General features: G+C 37.7%; 2 protein-coding genes across 9 annotated transcripts; one reads left to right on the top strand and one right to left on the bottom strand.

The window, feature by feature from the left end:
- Positions 1-657: 657 nt before the first annotated feature.
- LOC103971408 (pentatricopeptide repeat-containing protein At3g06430, chloroplastic) lies at positions 658-3,826 on the top strand. The gene is made up of 2 exons (XM_009385425.2): positions 658-1,249; positions 2,286-3,826. Exons 1-2 carry the CDS (start codon positions 770-772, stop codon positions 3,393-3,395), a joined length of 1,590 nt encoding a protein of 529 aa, XP_009383700.2. The 5' UTR covers positions 658-769; the 3' UTR covers positions 3,396-3,826.
- Positions 3,827-7,845: 4,019 nt separating this feature from the next.
- Positions 7,846-19,769, bottom strand: LOC135586755 (protein GFS12-like). 8 transcript variants are annotated; one of them, XR_010481195.1, is made up of 19 exons: positions 19,449-19,769; positions 18,021-18,055; positions 17,817-17,888; positions 17,665-17,747; positions 15,573-17,565; positions 14,930-15,257; positions 14,599-14,814; positions 14,436-14,508; positions 14,135-14,340; positions 13,983-14,045; positions 13,611-13,819; positions 13,211-13,322; positions 12,533-13,069; positions 10,810-11,105; positions 9,928-10,171; positions 9,778-9,851; positions 8,942-9,077; positions 8,345-8,559; positions 7,846-8,147 (listed from the first exon to the last, which is right to left on the bottom strand). XR_010481195.1 is itself a non-coding variant. In XM_065090065.1 (18 exons), exons 1-18 carry the CDS (start codon positions 19,575-19,577, stop codon positions 8,407-8,409), a joined length of 4,959 nt encoding a protein of 1,652 aa, XP_064946137.1. In that variant the 5' UTR covers positions 19,578-19,769; the 3' UTR covers positions 7,846-8,406. The 8 variants fall into 8 exon arrangements, 4 of the variants coding, with proteins under 4 accessions (XP_064946137.1, XP_064946138.1, XP_064946139.1 ...); XR_010481194.1 differs by having other exon boundaries at positions 7,846-8,130; XM_065090065.1 differs by having other exon boundaries at positions 7,846-8,559.
- Positions 19,770-20,634: the final 865 nt, after the last annotated feature.

Below are 20,634 nucleotides of genomic sequence, written 5' to 3'. Positions count from 1 at the left end.
TTAGTGGTAATGGACAACGACACCATTGGGAAGCCGCATGTGACTATTATGGATAAGAAAAGTGATGACAAGATATGAGAATCACTTTACATCTACATCGATATTGATGTAGTTGCCAAGCGACGAAAGTGCCGATCACTATGTCAATGTCAATACAAATGCTGAGTAACGAAAGGATCACCAATGCATATATTGAGCGACCATTTCGTTGCTCGACAACTATATTGACGTCGACGTAAATGTAAAACAACGAAAGGATTATTCATTGTGTCAACGTCGACGTAGTTGTCGAACGACAAAAGGATTGTCATTGTTGCACATTGATGTAGATAGAAAATAGCCCTCATCTTTTGTCATCGTTCTCCTCACCTATAATAACCATATGTGACCCATAGCGGTATTATCATTCGTCACAATCGACACATCCATTACCACTAACTGGAATATTGAAATTATCCTTTTACCTATTGTTTTTATATTTTTATCAATAAAAACCAACGATGTTAAAATAAATAAATCTAGATATTTTATTTTTATAATTAAAAAAATATTAATATAAATTTTTTAATTTTAAAAATTAAAATACTAAAGAGATTTAATTATAGGGGTGATATGCAATTATCCCCTTAAATGCTTTCTCCTCCTCCTCATCTCCGTCTCAGGTAGTTGAGGCTTTAGTATTTTAATATATAAATAATAAACGATAACGAATAAAAAGCCTCTCGCTCCATCGTCTCCCTCTCTCTCGCTCGCTCATCACGCGCACGCTATGGTGGCCGTATCGTCGAGCTTTCTGTCTTCCTCCCCCCTCACTGCTCCTGTTCTCCACCTCGGTTCGCGATTCGACGTCACGAGGACGGCGGCTACCAAAACGGCCGTAGATGACGCCGGGGGTTTCGCTAGGGTATTGAGGTGCGCAGTCGGCCCTCGGCCCAGGAAGGCGTCGGGCGCTCCTCGCCCTCCTACGACTACTCGTTCAACTGCGACTTCGCCCCGCTTTCGCTCGACTCCCAAGCGCGCCCCGGTAGCGGCTGCCCCCGCGGCCGGTGCTCCACCGAAGAAGCGGCACTGGAAGGAGGGGGAGTTCCCAGGGATCTCCGAGAGCTCCGTCTCTCGGCGGCCGCGGACGCCCATCAAGAACCTCAAGAAGAAGGCGGACGACCGCGCCACCGCCAAGGCCTGGGCCTGCACCGTCACCGAGGCCCTCGCGGATCGGATCCAGAAGAAGCAGTGGCAGGAGGCGCTCGAGGTTCTCGAATTCCTTCTCCTCCTCCTCAAATCATTGTTCTTGTGTCATTTTGCCCCTTTGCCTACTTTAATTTAAAGTTCCCCCCAAGTTTACTCGATAAGAAACTAGAAAAACTGGTTGTCAGCTGTTTAGTCAATTTCAGTGAAGTAAAATGCCATCCGAACCTACAATTAGAAACGCTTTCTTGGAAGAGCTTGTGCATTACTTGGGAAATGTTGATGGGTTTGTGGGACAATAGCACAATGCTAATCCATTTAATCTCTGAGATTTAAGATTGTATTTTTTTATTCTTTCAGGTGATAACACAGGAGTAACATTTTGTGATTGGAAAAGGATTACATAAATATATGGAATCCATGGTTAACTAATTATTTGTTAGAGCTGCAAGAAATGATGTGGACAAAAAAGGATATTAATTTTTTTGTTCTTTTGTTTTCTGTGATCTGCATCAACTAAAACTAGTGTGTTATATGCGACAATGTCCAGTTACAACTAAACTCAAAACACTGGACCACAATACTTATATGATTACATGCTTGAGTGAATTTAGTCTCCATCAGTGTGGCTGGGTTAGCTTTGATCTGGATACTTTTGGTGCTTGATGTTTCTTTAAGAACATTGGCAACTGACACAACACCACAACAATCGAGAGGGGAAAAGAAAAAGGGGCAAAATAAGGTATAACTTAAGGACTCTGAATGTATATGTGTGATACAATTAACCAAATTTCATTTTTGAAGATACTCTTGCAATCTAGAAAATGAATTACTTGCCACAAAAACCATTGTGACTTTTGCTTTCTACTTGACTGTGACTTTTGCCGTGAGATATCAACACTGTCCAAATCCATCCTCTTTCATTTTATTGTTTGTGTAGATCATCTTGTTTGGACATGCTAAACTTTCTACTCTGCATCTAATTCAATGTTTGTGCCGTCGTCACTTTCTCACAGTCCCAAGTTTTCTGCTGTGGTTTATTTCCTTTTGTAGTTATCTATGTCTTTTGAACTTGTAATTTATATTTTACTAGTTTGTAGGTCTTTGATATGCTCAAGGAGCAATCCTTTTACTCTCCAAAGGAAGGCACATATATGAAACTCCTCCTCCTCCTTGGAAAATCAGGTCAGCCCATTCAGGCGCAGAAACTCTTTAACACTATGGAGGAAGAAGGTTGTCAACCCACTTCTGAGCTATACACAGCATTGCTTGCGGCTTACTGTAGGAGCAACCTACTGGATGAAGCATTTTCTGTCCTAGTCAAGATGAAGACGTTGCCCCATTGCCAACCAGATGTCTATACATACAGTACACTCATAAAGGCTTGTGTTGAGGCATCTAGATTCGATCTGGTTGATTCTCTGTATCAAGACATGTCAGAGCACTTGATAACCCCAAATACTGTTACCCAAAACATAGTTCTCAGTGGCTATGGAAAGGCTGGCAAATTTGATGAGATGGAGAAAGTTCTCTCTGGGATGCTGGAAAGTACAACTTGCAAACCTGACGTCTGGACTATGAATATCATCCTAAGCCTATTTGGAAATGTGGGTCAGGTTGACATGATGGAAAAATGGTATGAGAAGTTCCGTAGCTTTGGAATCGAACCAGAGACACGTACTTTTAACATTTTGATCGGTGCTTATGGAAAGAGACGGATGTATGATAAGATGACATCAGTTATGGAATACATGCGGAAGTTAGCATTTCCGTGGACCACCTCCACTTATAACAATGTGATTGAGGCCTTTGCAGATGTCGGGGATGCAAAAAATATGGAGTACGCTTTCAATCAGATGCGAGCCGAGGGGATGAAAGCTGATACTAAGACTTTCTGCTGCCTGCTTAATGGCTTCAGCATTGCAGGTCTCTTTCACAAGGTAGTGAGTACTGTTCAGCTAGCGGAGAGGCTGGAGGTACCAACTAACACATCTTTCTACAATGCTGTCATCTCCGCGTGCGCTAAAGCGGGTGATCTTCTGGAGATGGAGAGAGTTTTCAAGCATATGAATGAGAGGCATTGTGCTCCAGATACTGTCACATATCACATCTTGGTTGAAGCATACAGGAAGGAAGGAATGACTGATAAGATTTATGATCTGAAGCAGGTAAATCCAGGTATGGTTGAACTTGAGCTTGTAACTCCATGAAAATGCTTCAGTATGCAGGAAAGCTGTCAAAGATTCAGTAATGCCTTCTTTTCGGCAACGATGAACAAAGTTATCTGATGATGCATCATTGCAAAGATGGGTGGCTAACTTCTTATTTAAGAAGACTTGACTGGAGAGCAAGATATCGTTTTGTTTGCTCGATGATTTGACCCTCACAGCCCCATTTTGCCATGCCAAAGCAACCAAGGAGCAAGATCGTAACACACCGAGGGGACTCGATGACTGTGCATGCAGCCTCCCACTGTTATTTTATCACAGAATGCATCTATTTAATTATCAATGACATTTCAGCAGAGTTCTGCATTTGCTGTGGTACTTTCTTGTTTATTATCTGACAGTTTTAAGGTTCTCCATGTTCATTCTATCTGGACAATTTTGGTAAGTTCTACTGATTATGGTTGATTCTTTTATATTCCTATGAAGTTTTCTGATGGCTTGATTTGTGTATTATTTTATCTCCGAATAAGATGTAGTTAATATACAGTTTGTATTGGGACTTCCTGAAGAGGAAAAGGGTAAAAGTTGAATGTTTTGTTGGGCTATATGATAAATCATCTTTTATTTTTATAGACGCAAGCACAATATCATGAATTGTTGGCAACGAAGGCATGATATCATGAATTGTTCACAACAAAGGCTTTCATTGTAATGTTTATGGTTTTTAGTTTATGTATGCCTTAAGCGACATATAAGGGATTTGTTGTAGGTTTGGTAGTCTCATTGTGAGTTATCAGAGGGCTTTATATGCAATGAGTTGCTTGGACCTTTTACACACGAAGTCCATTTTTGTATTTTGTAGTATCTATAAAACATTTGCTTAATTGTCTACTTGTGGAATTGATAGTTGCACACTGACTCATTTGTTTACTAACTCGTTTCTTTTTCTTATGGGTCCCTATGGAACTATATAAGGTTACGGAGCAACTAATCTTTTAAGCGTGTCCTATGATTTGGCTAAAACTAGTTAAGTTCATAACATACGGTATTAGAGTAGAGTGGGACAAGCATACAAATAAGAACTTGACATACAACTTAGCAGTGTAGTGGGGTTGCATGGATGGCAGTTTATACACGTAATTATTTGGGGAAAATAAGCATAGAGGCATGGGGAATGGAACCCTTAAAGGAGTAGGACATCTAAGAATTGGTGTTTGGATGAATAATTAACCCCTCACTAGGACATCTAAGAATTGGTGTTTGGATGAATGATTAACTCCTCACGCATGAGGCATCATAAAGTCACGTGAGTTAGGATAAATATGTATTTATACAAAGGTTGAGATGATTGATTTCAAGTTATATCTCAAGATCATCAACCTAACTTGATGGTGCCCAATGCAAACTTGAGTGCTTAACAATGGAGGAGATCATGCAAATTGTGAATGAGTTGATCAACGACCAAAAGAGTTTGTGTAAAGGCTCATGAAGATGAGAGAAATTATCAACTCAAAGAATTTATTATAGGATGGCTTGTGTATAGACTATGGGTGCTTGTAGCCATTCCAAGGAGGAGATCGTGCAAATCGTGAATGAGTTTATCTATGATCGAAAGAGTTTGTGCAAAGGCTCATGGAGATGAGAGAAATTGTCGACTTGAAGAATTTATTATAAGATGGTTTGTGTGTGGACTATGAGTGAGGAGATCGTATAAATCGTGAATGAGTTGATCTATGATCGAAAGAGTTTGTGCAAAGGCTCATGGAAATGAGAGAAATTGTCGACTTGAAGAATTTATTATAAGATGGTTTGTGTGTGGACTATGGGTGAGGAGATCGTGCAAATCGTGAATGAGTTTATCTATGATCGAAAGAGTTTGTGCAAAGGCTCATGGAGATGAGAGAAATTGTCGACTTGAAGAATTTATTATAAGATGGTTTGTGTGTGGATTATGGGTGCTTGAAGTCATTCCAAGGTGACTGAAACTTGATGCTTAGAGTATGAGTATTTTCTCGTCTACATGATGGACAAGGATGCATATATAAGACTCTAAACTACAAGGTTCAACACATTGCTATGCCTTATTGGCATAGCAAAGGATTGTATTAACAAAATGTTACACGATCTAGCAAGTGCATTTGTAATGGTAATACTTTATGTTATTTATAAGATGGAGTATTTTAGAGATGCTGGTTTTTGAAACTTCAAAGAGACGTAAGGAGAAAAGTTTCTCTAATATGATAAGTCTTTAGAGATAAGCCTCATATTTTCGATGGATGATTCATGTGCAATAGACCACACATATTAAGGAGATACCTAAAGGTGGACTTCATAAATCTCAAAGAATGTCGAAATTGAGTATATTACGAGTCATCATAAGATCATAAGACAAACAGGCAATTTAGCTAATGAAGAGTACATTAGGCTCAACAGAAGATTAACTTGTGCAATAATGGATGCATAGACCATTATTATCTCAATATAGATTGAGTGAATCAACTTGGGTTGGACTTGTTAAAGAATCCAAATCATATAAAGGGACATGTCACTTACAGATGCTAGAGAAGAACCATGACATTCCTAAAGTTTCATTATTTCGACGGAGCAAGTCTAAAGAAAGCTTCGAGACACATATACCTAATTTAGATAATATGATTGACAAAGGCACCAAGGTAGGAGACTTGACTCAACTAACAGTAATAAAGTTGGAGTTTGATATCCTTAGCGTATGGTAAAAGGCCAGAGAAAAGATATTTTTGAAGAATATGTCAAAGTACTACTATTTGAGTTATCGAAGTGTTACTAATAGTTAAACTTTGTTAGGAGCAAAGGCCCAAGATTCAAATGGACACACCAATTTTAGTGAAGTAAAACTTTGCGAGATGTCAGGCAATGGACCACCCTAGAGCTACACTTCATTTGTGAATGACCTAATACTGTAGAGACTGATCGGGTGGACAAATGTCGATTGTCAGAAAAGTGAACATAATCAGAAGTATAGATGGCCTAAAACTTGTTAGAAAAGGCCATACATGAAAGGTTTCAGTCCAAGATTCTAACACTAAGATCAAAGAGCAATGGAGGGAGGCAACACAGAGTAGTGGATCATGGTGGAATAGTTAAAGGCGATGTGATGCATCAATATGTCTCACAAGAGACTTAATCATCCCAAGGGATGATTGGAGTTGTTGGGAGCTCTATTTTGGTGAGCAATACAATAGAAAGAAGAGCTATGAACTCAAAAAGTGAATTCCATGGTACCACAATGGAGATTTTCTATGCATTCATCAAATTTCAATAAATAGAAGTGCAATATCACAAAGGAAGATTTTCTAAGTGCGTACTAGTAAGTCTTGTTAGGGACTTGATCATATGAAGGTATGATCAGAGCTACTAGATGAGATCTTCCAAGTGTGCACTAGCAAGTCTTGTGAGAGACTTCTCTAGAGTTCATATTTGCTTGAAGAAACCCCACACAATCAGTGGACAAGGGCGGGTGAGTGAATGATTACTACTAAAGATGCAACAAACATAAGCCCTATAATATGAGTGGAGACCATGCATACAAGGTGCAATCTATATTTCCATCAGAAACGAACTACTTGATAGAGGTGTTAAAGCAGGTGGTCGAAATGGATATGAAATCAATGGTGAATGTAGAGGAACTTAGCTATCTAGAATCAACCATCGGATAGAATGAAGCTAGACTAAGAGGAAGTGTCATGATGTTGTAGTGTTGAATCTGTTGATTTGATGCTGGAAGAGAAAAGAAGGGGCATGGATGCAAGGTGGTGAATGATAGTGTGTGGGCATGAGAGAGCTTTATGGTATCACAAAGGTGGAACTTCTGAATAATCATCGATCACTTGCTCTCATGAAGAACACAATGGTCATGAAAGGGGGTTGAGATAGTGGAGAATACAATAACAAACTCCTAAGTACTAAGATAAGATAGAAGAGCAATGGTTACAACACAGCACTTCATTAGGCTTGTTTTAAAATGCTTCTTATCAAAATAGTCCAAAGTAGGTTGGTTTAATATGATGATGCTCGATCAAGGGACAGAGTAGGTAGCATGTGATGATGTAGTTTTTTTGCTTAGAGGATTAGACGGTAAAAATGATGAAGTAATTGGTACAATCCCAAAGAGATAACTAAATCTATGTTAAGATAATATTTCTCTTTCAGGATAACATTTTTTACATTTCAAAATTTCGAGACAAAAAGAAGATAAATTTTAGTAGCCAACTCAGGGAGGCAAGGGAAACTATGTAAACATGACCTCAACTTTTGAAAGAATTAGGTGAAATCGAGTATCATATTTTTCTTAATTATCTAATAAAAGAGCTTTATATACTTGAAGGATCATTTAGAGACTACTTAGAAGAAGATAATAAATGTCAAAATATATTTTCCTTCATTAAAGAGATCCATAAATAGTAATGAAAATCAATACAATTCGATCAACCCCACATCAAAGTTTAAGTTACTGTAGAGCTATAATGTCCGCAAAAACTTCAACAAATAAATCAAAGAAAATAAGAGAGTATTGCAAACTGTTGCAATGATCGATACAAATACAAATTAGACACAAAACGGTTCTGTCAATGATCGATACATGTCCATTGCCTGAGTTATTAAACCCTAAGACCAAAAAAAAAGAACACTTATGACCAGGCCGTTGCCGATGTGATCTGGAGATTTTAATTCTTGAGACCAAGCCGCTGGTGATGTGAGCTTTGGACGCCAGAACCCAGCTATCAGCCTCATGTTCCATCTTACAGTGCAACGAACCTCGTAGGTTTCAGTAACCACCGATTTTGCAGGGAAAAATAATTCAAATTTGTTCACTCTTATCTATCTAAATAATAGATTAAATGTACATAAAAAGAGGACGTTAGATCTACAAGGTATCGTTATTTTGCTATCATGAAAAATATGCAACACATCCGATGCACAAACTGTACAATAGGTTGGCAGAGAATGCTTACAAGCCACCGAGAAGCTCACGGGTTTGGTAGATCACTGCCCTGCTACTTGATTAACTCTTTATCTAGCAGCAGACCTTCAGAAAACCATCTTCTGTTCCAACAAGAAACAACCTCGAGAAAGGAAGAATGCTTATCGTGGAGAGAACCGATTGGCTTCTTGTTCCTCTATCGGCAGAATACAATGTCTGAGGCGAAAGTTGGTACCGTCCACCCTGCTGCAAAAGGTACAACCCAACCAGGATGACAGAAAGCGAGGAACGGTATGGAAACGATACCAAGGAGGTATGGCAAAGTTGACAAATAGAGTCTTTCAGAACATCAGAGTTCAAAATTTTAGTGGAATTAGGATCTTCACAGTGAGCTCAAATGAAACAGAAACTAGTTGGCAATAAATCACGTGTGCACGACATCAAACATCATTAGTAACTTCTAAATGGTAAAGAGCAAAATTAATGGTTCACGTACAGCATACAAAGACCAACTACTACCATTAACTCAGTATAACTAGATTCATGAAAAATCTCTTGAGACGAGGATAATAAATATTTTTTTTACAAAAATCTTCTAAGAAAAGGATAATAAACATGTAAAGCATACTTGATCTGCCGATGTAGAAAGAGACGTCAGAGCAATTTTATTTCTGGAAATTGAGATCACATCTTGAGACCACATCGCAAAGCTAGTGATGGCATCTGAATGGACTCGAAATACATTTAACTGAGAGGCTAGGCTCCTGCCATGGATACCCATGAAGAACAGTATCAGCTAAAGAATCATATTGCTTCAATTTAACACCAAATGTCAAAATTCAAAATATGATGCCATCTTTTTAGTGCTTTTGCCACTTGCGATGCAATTTGCATAATAGAATTTTCTCTTAAGAATTAGGAAACCATTGGATTTATCAGAGAATAAAACTAGCAGCTAACAGTTGAAACTACTCAAGGTCTTATTTTCTTCTTAAACCTCAAATAAACTCAGTACTAAATTAATTAAATTCAATTTGGAGGAATAATTCATACACCATATAGGGTTTGTGCTTCATGAGGAATCAAGTTTGGGAGTATTTCCCAAGGAAAGATTAGCACATCTTTTAAAAGGAAGATAGTCAAGTATCATGCATTTGTTGTTTTCTAAAGTTGCACCCATATTGTGGATTAATCTCATATATCATCCAATGAATGTAACATAGTGTTATCAAACAATACAAGTATATAACATCTGTACAATGATTATATCTTTAATAACATCTAAAAATTGTACACAGGAAATGCAATATATTAAGTGAATCTTTGTTAAGGAAAAAAAACTTGAACTCTGATTTATCTTTATCATCATCTGTGTACTTCTCCAATTCTTTGGCAAGTTTTAATTATATATCATGGAAACTACTTATATGACTAAAAAGAGTAATAAAAGCATAAATTTAGCACCCTCTTAGGTCCCAAACCCGCAAACTTCTGTCAAATGAGCTGGATACAAGCAGATAATCTTCTGGTGCAGCCAACTGAATAGATCAAAGGGTATCAATATCAGAAATATAATATGAAAAACCTCTGGTTTAAGTATTTTATGCAGAGTACCTTCGTAATATAACCATCATGTGCCCTCCAACGGGCAATTATGTTGCCACACCTCACATCAAGCAACCTACAATGACCTGAACTCAGACCAGTTGCAATCCAGGAGGGGAGACTTGAGCCTCCATCTGCTTGAATGTTTTCAGAACCACAAGAGCAAATGGCTGACACAAGAGATGAAAAAGAATATTCAGCAGCATCAGTCTTCCATAGTTGCAGTTTGCGGTCTTGCAAAACATCAATAAACCTGCACAGAATGTCCTGCTGCTTGATATCAATATAAGCCACACCGTGATACATTATCCCATTTAATGAACAATTAAGGCTAAAACTGCCACATTCGAGTAAGGAGTTCTTTCATACATACTAAACCAAGATCAGAAAGCAAACCTTAGATGTCATTTGATACTTTGGAATCAAGAAGGAGATATGAAGTAGAGAAGAATTTTAGGTAAAAACTTCAGATACACTAGTTCCAGTTGGAAAATACAAGAAAATTGGTCGTCAAAGAAACATATTTTTTAATTACCTCAGATTTCTGGAGAGCTACCATAAACAAAAATAAACAGACAAAAGCTATGCATCCCACCTTAGTCATAACTTAATAAAAAAGGCTGCATCTAAAAGTTGCGAACTTTTGTCTGAACATTCATGTTACATTAAATAAGATAAGAACGAGTCCATATGTTGTATGCTAGTAGCTTCTTACAGTTAATTTGGTTCCCATCACAACTCTTTCTGAACCAACTGAAAAAAATGTGTAACAAAAATCAACTAAAGAAAAAGATATGAGGTAAGACTCTCCTCAAAGAATTAAGAAAGTAAGAAAAATTAAATTCATGTAATATTATACTATTCAAACATGGCAGATGGCATCTAGATTACCTGACTGAACCGTTTCCCATGCCAGCAACAAGTTTGTTTACCGAGTCTAAGTAATGCATGCAGGTGTACAAACTACCACTGAATGCATTAGACAGTATGCCACCAGTGAGTTCATTGGCTATAAGCATGTTGCTTTGCTCTATAGCCACCTTATTGGCAGTTGGCAACGGGAAGCTTATTGATGATTCGGCATATGCTGATATTAATTTTCCAGTATCACCGTTCCATACATGAATGGTACCATCACAAGAAGCTATCCTTCCACTTACAGACAATGTACATATGTCATTTACAACCTACAAGGTATAAAGCCTTTTTAATTAGAAAAGCATAGCAGAAAAAAATTTCACTTAGAAAAGTATATGGTCATGAAAATGCAGTTCCATTCACATGCCAAGAAAAAAATAGGACAGTGACTACAGTCCAAAACCACAAGTCAGACAAATGTTAACAAGGATACCAAGATATTCAAAAAATTTTACCAGCAACTATCAACCATTGATAAGTAGGAATAATTTAAAAGTGTTTTCAAACATTATTTATCATCAAGGAAACAATGATGAGAGTTAAGCAAGAACACGGAGCGGGAGCAAACTGCTAGAAGACGTACTATGTGAGAAATGAATTGTTGAAGCCAAGGATTACAGATTTTCATGCAGCACCTCAGATTAGAAATCAGCAACAAAAATTAAAACAAGTAAAGCACCCTAATCTTTAGTATAATGAGAATATCATCCTCCAAATTGTACATAGGAGCATCTATGTAACATGGAAATCAATAGGAAGTAGAAAACATTAGCAAACTAGACAAAAATACATGTAAATAAAGCCAGGTTATTCACATGACTAGCATTAAAAAAGAGAATCCATTCAGTTCTAGTCCTTGTTATGAAGGAACGGTGGATATATTGTGACATGCGACATCTGCAGGCATATTATAAAAACACATCACATTCTTCTGATGTGTACTTATGCTACTAATTCAGAATAATTTTTCTGAGTTGCCCACAGTTATTACTAAAGTTTGGAATGTATGAATGAATGACTGGATGAGAAAAACAAAGACTTGAAACATATATAGTCGTAAAAGAATGAAGTGGGGTTTGGCCAGCATGGTTTTTCGCCATCATATGTTGGAAACTATGGAAAGATAGAATCAAGAGAATTTTCCAAAGGAGTCAAAAACTTCATTCAGACACAGGCAGTTACATGACTTCAAACGATTTCTATTTCCTAGAACCTATTCTTCTTCTGTAGTTTCTTCCTTGATATTCATCATTCTGTCGCTTTCTGTTACTTCTCTGTAGCCTGCTTTTTCTCTTGCCATCCTTGTACTCTTTATGAAACGAGAACAACAGGCTTCCTGTCTCTTCTCAAGAAAAAGAAAGGGATAAAGACTGTAGAGTTTGTGATGAGCAACTTCTGCATATCCAACAACTTTCTATAAAGTCCATCACAAATTAAAACTATTTCAGATCATTTAATGAGCAGCAATCACTGAGTACAGAGGATCTAAAAAAAGTATCAAAAAATTCATTGATCCATAAAACTGAACAAGAGGTTTTTTTCTTGCACATAAATCTTAAACACAGAAGATATCCGCATGATGTAACTAAGAGGAATCACCTATAATTAATCAAAAGAATGAAAATACTATTAAAAAAGTTGTTGCTTCAAAATATTGAAATATCAGGATCAGAAAGAATCCTTGGCAGAAATTAACCTCATCATGGCCATAATAGCCCGATATGCAATTCATTCTTGCTAATTCCCACTTCTGAACACTACCCTTGAATCCAGGACCAACACCTCCAGTATAAAATGTACATTCGTCATGACAAACAGCTATTGATCTCACTGCTCCAGGGTGTGCACGGGCTGAGTAAAGAACCGATGCTTTGATCTTCCAAGGTGGTTCATCTTTCAAGCTTCCACTGCGACCAAGAAAATCAGGCGCATCTGAGCTAGCATCAGGACTAGGGAACCAAAACCATGGCATATGATTCTTGAGATCTGTGGTACCATAATGCTGCTCAGAGAGCTTAAACTTTTCAGTATATGGAAACTCATTCATATCTTTGTTGGAACTTAACAGACTTGTGCCACTTTTAGCTCCTTGAGATTGTGGTACAGACCAGCCAACATCATTTAGCAGTAATTTTGCTGGATTGTAGACGGAGGAAGAAATTCTGCCAATACTAAGCCTTTGAGCACTAAAACTTTCACCACTACTTCTATGAGTTTCGCCCACAATATCCCACTGAAAAGTACAGGAAATATTAGGACACCTATTTACATGTGAACTACAAACTGCAAAGGACCCCTGTGCTTCCCTACATTATAGAAGCACTGTTCTTTGTCCCCATCAAAATAAGAGTTCTTGCAGCAGTTCAAGGGATACCTTCCAGTTGTAGTATCTTTGAAGAATTTGCTCCAAAAGAAACCATGTAGAACAGCATTGACGAAGTTTCTCTATGCTAATAAGAGATGCCAAGAAAGGATACAGCAGCAAACTGCAAAAGAGTCGTGCATAATTCAGCTACCAGGACATTGGCAAGGTTATGGGACACTTAGAAACAAAGAGATTCCAAAAGAAACCATGTAGAACAGCATTGACAAAGCTTCTCTATGCCAATAAGAGATGCCAAGAAAGGATACAGCAGCAAACTGCAAAAGAATCATGCATAATTTACCTACCAGGATATTCCCAGGACATCAGCAAGATTATGGGACACTTAGAAACTAAAAGAAAATAGCGATTTCTTGCAGCAGAAGTTGAAAAGAATATGAACTAAACATACACAAGGTCCATTCTACTCTCAATCTGGATGTCCTCTTCCACTTTTTGCTTAGAGATCCTGACATTCCTTCCAGATGCATCAGGTCCAGGGGTTGCTGATTGGGAAAAGGCCAGCTCATCAAACAAAATTTTCAGTTGTGGCAATACATACAAGCTGGTGAAATCTGGCCCAAGCCTTTTACAGAGTGAAATTAGTGCGGCTGCAGCAACCTGGCAAGCAATTATAAGATAGCATTGATAAAAAAGAATATAGATATGCCTTTATGCTTGATTCCATATACTGAGCAATAAATTAGTGTGGTAAAACACATCTGGTGACAAAAATTTAGTCTAATTGCATAAAACTGAAAAAAGAGAACAGAAGAGGAACTACCTGAACCACAGATAGATCCAACTGAGTCTGCATAAGAACCCTAACATGGAGGCAAACTTTGTCCTGCAAATTAGAACAATCAACAAATTTTTATAGGTTTCACAAAGTTAAATAAAAACAAGAAATAAATAAAATCAAGAAAACCACCTCACCTGAATCAGCTCTTTTAGAATGGCCTCTTTTGGCATGACCGTAATGAGACCATCTAAAGTAGAAAAACTATCAATCAGAGTTAACACATTCCAGCTACGCATGGGTTCAGGCTTATTGATCTGTGAAACATTGATACATGAGAGAATAATATTTCTAAGTAAAGGCAAGAGCTGTCCGCTGATAAAAGCTTCTCCCAGAAGGCTACCTGGCAATCAAATTGATCATGCTAGATTAGAAGTCCAACTCATCATCAATGAAAATGAAATCAAAGACAATGGAGAGCCCAATTAACTGAAGTACCAATTCTAACCAAAGCATCAATTCCATCAGAACAGAGTCCTTTTCCAAAGGAATGGATTAGTGGTAAGATAGTCTGGAAGATGAAGCATAAGTTAAATGTAATTTAAATGTCTGTTATTACACACACGAAGTCTACTTATAGGGTACCCATGCAGAAAAAGACCTGATGAATTGTGATAGGATAACCAAGCTCATCGCTTGAACCAATCAGTGCCACAGATGCAGCACATGCAGTTACTTTGTTAGGTGGATTGACTAAATTTGCAATAACAAAAGAATGCATCTTCTCCAGATATGCTTGTTTACCCAATTGCTTCCACAAAACCCTCACAAAGGAGTCCTGAAGGAGAGAAACCTTCAGATGAGAATATTGTGATGCCTGTAATGATCATACAAATGTTTAGACAGGAACAATTTTGTCTTTATGAATAATGTTCCATGCAGGTAATGCAATTAGCTTAAAAATATATATATTCACATTGGTAGTGACCTGCCTGTAAAATCTTCTGAATGATGGGCAAAATCAATGCTTTTATAGCAGGAGAACTCAAGCAATTTATAAATTCCTTTAGTAGACACAAAGCTGATTCAGTTTCAATATCCGAAAGAGATGATGTCATAAGGGGTAAGCAGAAAGAGGCACACATTTCTGCAGCAGACGCCCCCATTGATTTGAGGGCTCCTCCACTTGCAAGTTTAGCAGCATACTGAAAGCAGTAACCACTGTTAACCAAAAGCTGAAGTGGTGCAAGAAACAAGAATGCAGACCTGACTGATGGAGAAAAGTATGGTGACTCGAGAAAGCATTTTGCTGATGGCCTCCTGATGAAAAAGAAAAGGTTCAGTGCATGTGCATTAAGTTCTCCTAATGCATATAACTAAAGATCAAAAACAGGATAAAAAAGTAAAGCCATAAAGACAAAATAGAGTAACACTGAGACAAAGACAATGTTTTAATGTAACTCAAGCTGCCTATTCTGTCACATAAACTAAATAATTTCACTGCTTTCCAAAAATACAATCACATGTCCATGGAAGAATATCTTGCACAAAGATGTAAGAATCATGTTATTTGAGAAAGCCTAATATAGAGTTAGTGTTTCAGGGCAGGATCCTCATGAATGGCATCAAAAATACCTTCTCCAATCCCTGTGGATAGATGCTTTAACAAGAAGTGCAACATGAGGAGGCAGTTCCTGAATTGCTCGTGGCATGACACCACTTTCTTTGTATGCAGCAAATGAGACAGTATCAAAAAGTGGTCTCTTCAAATAAAGTTCAGCCAATATGCAACCATAAGAGAATATGTCCTTGGCATAATTATCAGAACATACCCCCAAATATGATGACTTCTGTCTCCAGTTGAGAGACTCTTGAAAGCCCATGGAGAGGTTATCATCAGCCTCAAAGCACTCAAGAAGGCAACCCAAATCAAAATCGGATGGAACTGAAGTCGTATCGCTAGTTTTTTCTAGAGTGCCTATGATAGAAAGATCACTTAGCTGAGACTTTAAAGAGCAAGTATAGTCAAGAAACTCCTCCTGGTAATTATAAACAGAATCGAGGTGGCGTGTTTGTTCACAAAATAGAGTAGCTGTCTCTAGATTGTCCAAATACCTAGTTCCTGAAAGAAGTTCCTCAGGATCCAAATGTGAGGATCCATTAGTGATGCTAGATATTTCTTTCCCTTCATGTTGCAGTTGGCACTTGAAACATGATTCTTTTAGGCCATGATACTGAGAATGTGGCGTGACACCACGCCGCATAGGGTGTGGTTTAGTAAAAAGTTGCAAGCGCCCCGTCGACTTTGGTGTTGATGGATTAGAAGTAGGCAACATCACATTCTTGGCTTCAACAGATGCTTCGCCTGAGAGTTTGTAACCAAAGGTGATGTCAATCCAATGATGAATTTGTCGTGATACACGATCACTTTCTAACGCATCACGATGTATCGAAATAAAATCCTCTGGCGATGTTGTCCAAGATGGCAATGCCAGGTCACTCATCTCAGAGTGAAGAGATGTAAAAATTCGAGGATCACAATAGAACTCAGGAATGCATTCATCTGGAGTCCACTGGTAAAGTCTCTGCATGCTTGATGGATACTCATTAGGCTCGTAAACAGATCTCACAGCAGACCGAAGTACTGACAAAGGTAACCTTCTTGCTTTATAACTGCAGACTGCTAGCTCAGAGAGGCATTCATCTGAAACATGATGAGGAATTTCCGACGAAGAATATGTGAAATCCAATTGTTCATCACCCTTGGCCAACCGCCATTTGCTTTTTGTAAGGTCTCTCCACCCAACATGAGAATTTTCATCAGGATTCACACTGAAGTCTATGACCCATGGCATTACCATATGGAATGAGTGGTCACCCCACCTTCTACCAGCTAGCTTGTTTAACAAAAGAAGGTACTCATAGTTGCTCAGATCACCTGCCCACCAGCGCCTGAAACTGGTACTCCAAGTCATAGATGTTGACAATCCAAAGTCAGCATAAATTTCTTGACAAGGGCACTCCTCTGCGAAACAACATGCTTTTCTGGAAGCAGAATGAGAAGCTTCTTTCAAGCACACCATCTCACTAATGTTCAGACATGCCCAAAGTGATTCATTCAAATGTATGCTCGAAGGGCTTATGTTACCATGGGCAAATCCTAACCCATGGATGTATGCTAAAGCAGAAAGAATCTGGTAGGTCAAAAATCTTATGTGCCAATCGGACTTCAAAACTGTGGGGCTATATTTCAAAACATTTTCCAGAGTATATGGAGCTTTAGGATGCAATAAGTATGAATATACAGGTGCTTCTAGAATACCTAAAACGGGGAAAATATTAGGGTGTCTAATACTACCTATAAGATTGCTTGCAGAAGCAGGGTAAGCAACTAACTTTAGAAAGTTTGCAACATCATAGTCAGTAGTTCTTCCTTCTCTAAAAAAATTTACTAATGAACTGGAGTTGTTCCCAAGTGCTCCGGACAAATACTTTAAACTGAGGTTTCTGATTGTGGCATAAGAAGCTCTACCAACATAGGCATCTGGAGTTATTGCAGCAATGACCCTTAAAAGATATTGCTGATCATGAGTGCTAACAGAAATTTCATGACCCACAGCTACCAGACCTTCACCAACACAGATAAAAGAAAGTAAGGAGACATCTTGCTATGAAGATTGTAAGTCATTTCTACCAATATTATTGCCAACATCTCTTTGGTACTGACCTTCCTCTGATGGAGACTGTTTATCTTTACCACCTGCACTATCCCCAAGACTTCCTGAAGAGTTGCTAGAACTGCAAGGACCCCTTCAAGTCAAGAGTTAACGGATATATACATGCTCTTTTCAGTATATGAAATATAATGTGATGACTTACATATCCCGCCCCAAGGACGTAATCTTTTCATTAAATAATCCCATCAGAACAAGTTGAACAGAGACCTCCTCACTGCAATTTTGCTCCATCAATCACAGTTCACTAAAGTAAGGTGTAATGAAAAAGCAGGCAGATAATTTTTTCTTTGAAAAAACATTTCATATTATGTTGACTTGAACAATAAATTCTAAAACTTAATTTTACCTTAATAAATTGTCTACTTCCCCCATCAAGTAGACCTACAGTAAGAAGAAGAGGGATCATATACCAGCAAAAGTAGTGACATAAAACCAACTGAATGGTCAAGTGGTACTCATAACAGATTCAAAAAAGTTCTACACTGAAATGGTGTTTTTATGAACGTAATTTTACAAAAAATAGGGCAATCCACTCAAATATAGAATTGGCTTAGCATTAGTTATTCTTTTAATTAATAGCCCAAAAGACAAAAAAAAGTGGCTTCAATGAATAAAGAGATTATTTGTATCTTAAGTCTATCATCAGTGTTTGGAGTCCTAAACATCAAACTAACTAAATGATCCATGGTATAATCTCTAAACTGAAATATATAGTATAAAATTAAACAAGTTACTACTCGAACAATAATTTCAATTCATTATGGAGGTAATTTTCAACCAAACATGATCCAGATTGAATAGACTGAATTGCATGCTTGGCATTCTTTTAAGACTTTACTCAGATCAAATACCTTAATGATGATGATGTAGTTGTTTTGAAAAATAAAAATAAAACTTTGATGTTGTTGTAGATGGGAAGAAGATCTTCGAAGCCTCTTCCATCAGTATGGAATAGCTGACGCCTCATAGGACATCTAAAGGTTAAGTAGGCTCTGCGTAAGATTTACTGACCCAGCTTCAACCACCCAAATCTAATAGTGCATGTACAACAAATGAAAATTTAGCAAATATAAAATTTAAAAGAACAGTAGATTTGTATTTACGTTTTAAAGCTCCTGCAACCAAAGAAAAGCATTTCACCAAGTAAGAGTCGGTGCTTGTTCTAGAAACCATAGGAGACTGAGAAATCTCTGAACTAGCTGACCGATAATATAAGAGCAAGGATTCATATCCAGGAGCTTTTCTTCAAGCAACAGCTTTTAAGGATGATATTTACAGAAACGATCCATGGTAATAGCCTCATCACTTGTAAGGATCAGCCTGTGAACGTCGAGTGGCATAAGTGTGGTATAAAGGTGTACACGTCTCTTGTTGATTTCATGAACATGGAAACATGATCTAAAATGCTGGTCGAAACCAGTAAGTACCGACCTAGATTCAATATAGCCAAGAACAATGTTACTCTCAGAACAAACCACAATCAAATTACCCAACCATCTCGTGATGATGCCAGATCCACATAACGTGGTAATGGCTAGTTAAGTTGACTTCATCATTCTTTCACTGGGGAACGACTATCATCATTTCATTCAACTCAACTACTCTCCTTCCAATTTCACACCCGAGTACTACCGTTTTCTTCCCCGGCTCAAACCCAAGCTATTACCCTTAAAGCAACGTTAGAATCAAAAACCAATTGGACTTTCAAGTGCCACTTTCTAAAGAATTAACTAGAAAAGGAAGAATGAATTTAGGGAGAAAGAAGGAATCAGACCTGAAGGACGGCGGAAGAACCGAAGGGGAGTGCGGTGTCGGAGACCCCATAGCGGAAGAAGAGATCGGTCGAGAGATCAGAATGGACCTGCCGCTCCAAGCACTCGAAGCAAGGATACAACTGCTCCATCGTCGCCGGAGGAGAAATTCAAGCGGCGATCGCCGGCCCACGCTCCGATCTGATCCCGATCGTGCGGTCGCAACCCTCGATCGACTCCGTTGATATACACCGCGGCCCACGGCGTCGAGGGGCTCACTCCGCCATCGGACGGATGATTTCGTTGAGATGAGATCGAGTCGAACGGCTTCGAGTCCATCAGACAGAGTGATTATTGGTGTACAAGAGTTTCTGATCGCAACCCATTTCTAGTTCGGATTCGGATTCGGATTCGGATGCGGATGCGGATGCGATTTATGGGATTCATATCCGGATCCATAAGCATATGAATCCGAAACGAGGAACCATCAGATGATAGAATTTGAGGTAAAATTAGATAGGGCAATTTAGGGCAAAATTAGATAGGGCAATGTTTGAGAAAAGTCTCAAATTTATTTTGGATACCCTCATTTCCAAATTACCTACAAAGAATCCTTTTATCTTCATTTATAATAGTCGAGACCCGATTAGACCGAGTTATTCAAACCTGTTCGATGTTATTAGTTTTGACGGGTTCCGATAATTTTGGTTCAGTTAAATTAATTATTATAATGTTTCTCGAATAGAATTAGAAATGCGATTATTCTCATTTCAAAAATATTATAATTTAATCCTAATCAATTTAATTTCTTACAAACATTAATTATTAACTTAAACATATATATTAACATTTCAAAAAAATATTTTATGTTGATAGTTATTATGTAATTTTTGAATGAAAATTAAGAATGTTTTGACGTATTTCAAAATTAAAGATGATAAGTTCTTAATTTCTTTTAGGTAACCTTAAAGCTTATAATTTTTTTTAAAATTCATGTAATAGTCATTTTTATTACTATAAAGAATGATATAAAAATATTCTTAATTAGAATATTTTTCATACGCTTACAATATTTTTGTCAGTTAATCAAAACACATTATAACTAATAAAAAATTATAACTCGATTTCTATTAATTAAACTTCATTTGGAGGTATTATAAAATTATTAATATATGAATTTGAATGATTTTAGATGAAAATTTATGAAGC

Source organism: Musa acuminata, chromosome BXJ1-11 (assembly GCF_036884655.1).
Source record: "Musa acuminata AAA Group cultivar baxijiao chromosome BXJ1-11, Cavendish_Baxijiao_AAA, whole genome shotgun sequence".
Classification (NCBI taxonomy): Eukaryota; Viridiplantae; Streptophyta; class Magnoliopsida; order Zingiberales; family Musaceae; genus Musa; species Musa acuminata.
This window is presented reverse-complemented; position numbering and strand designations above follow the sequence as displayed.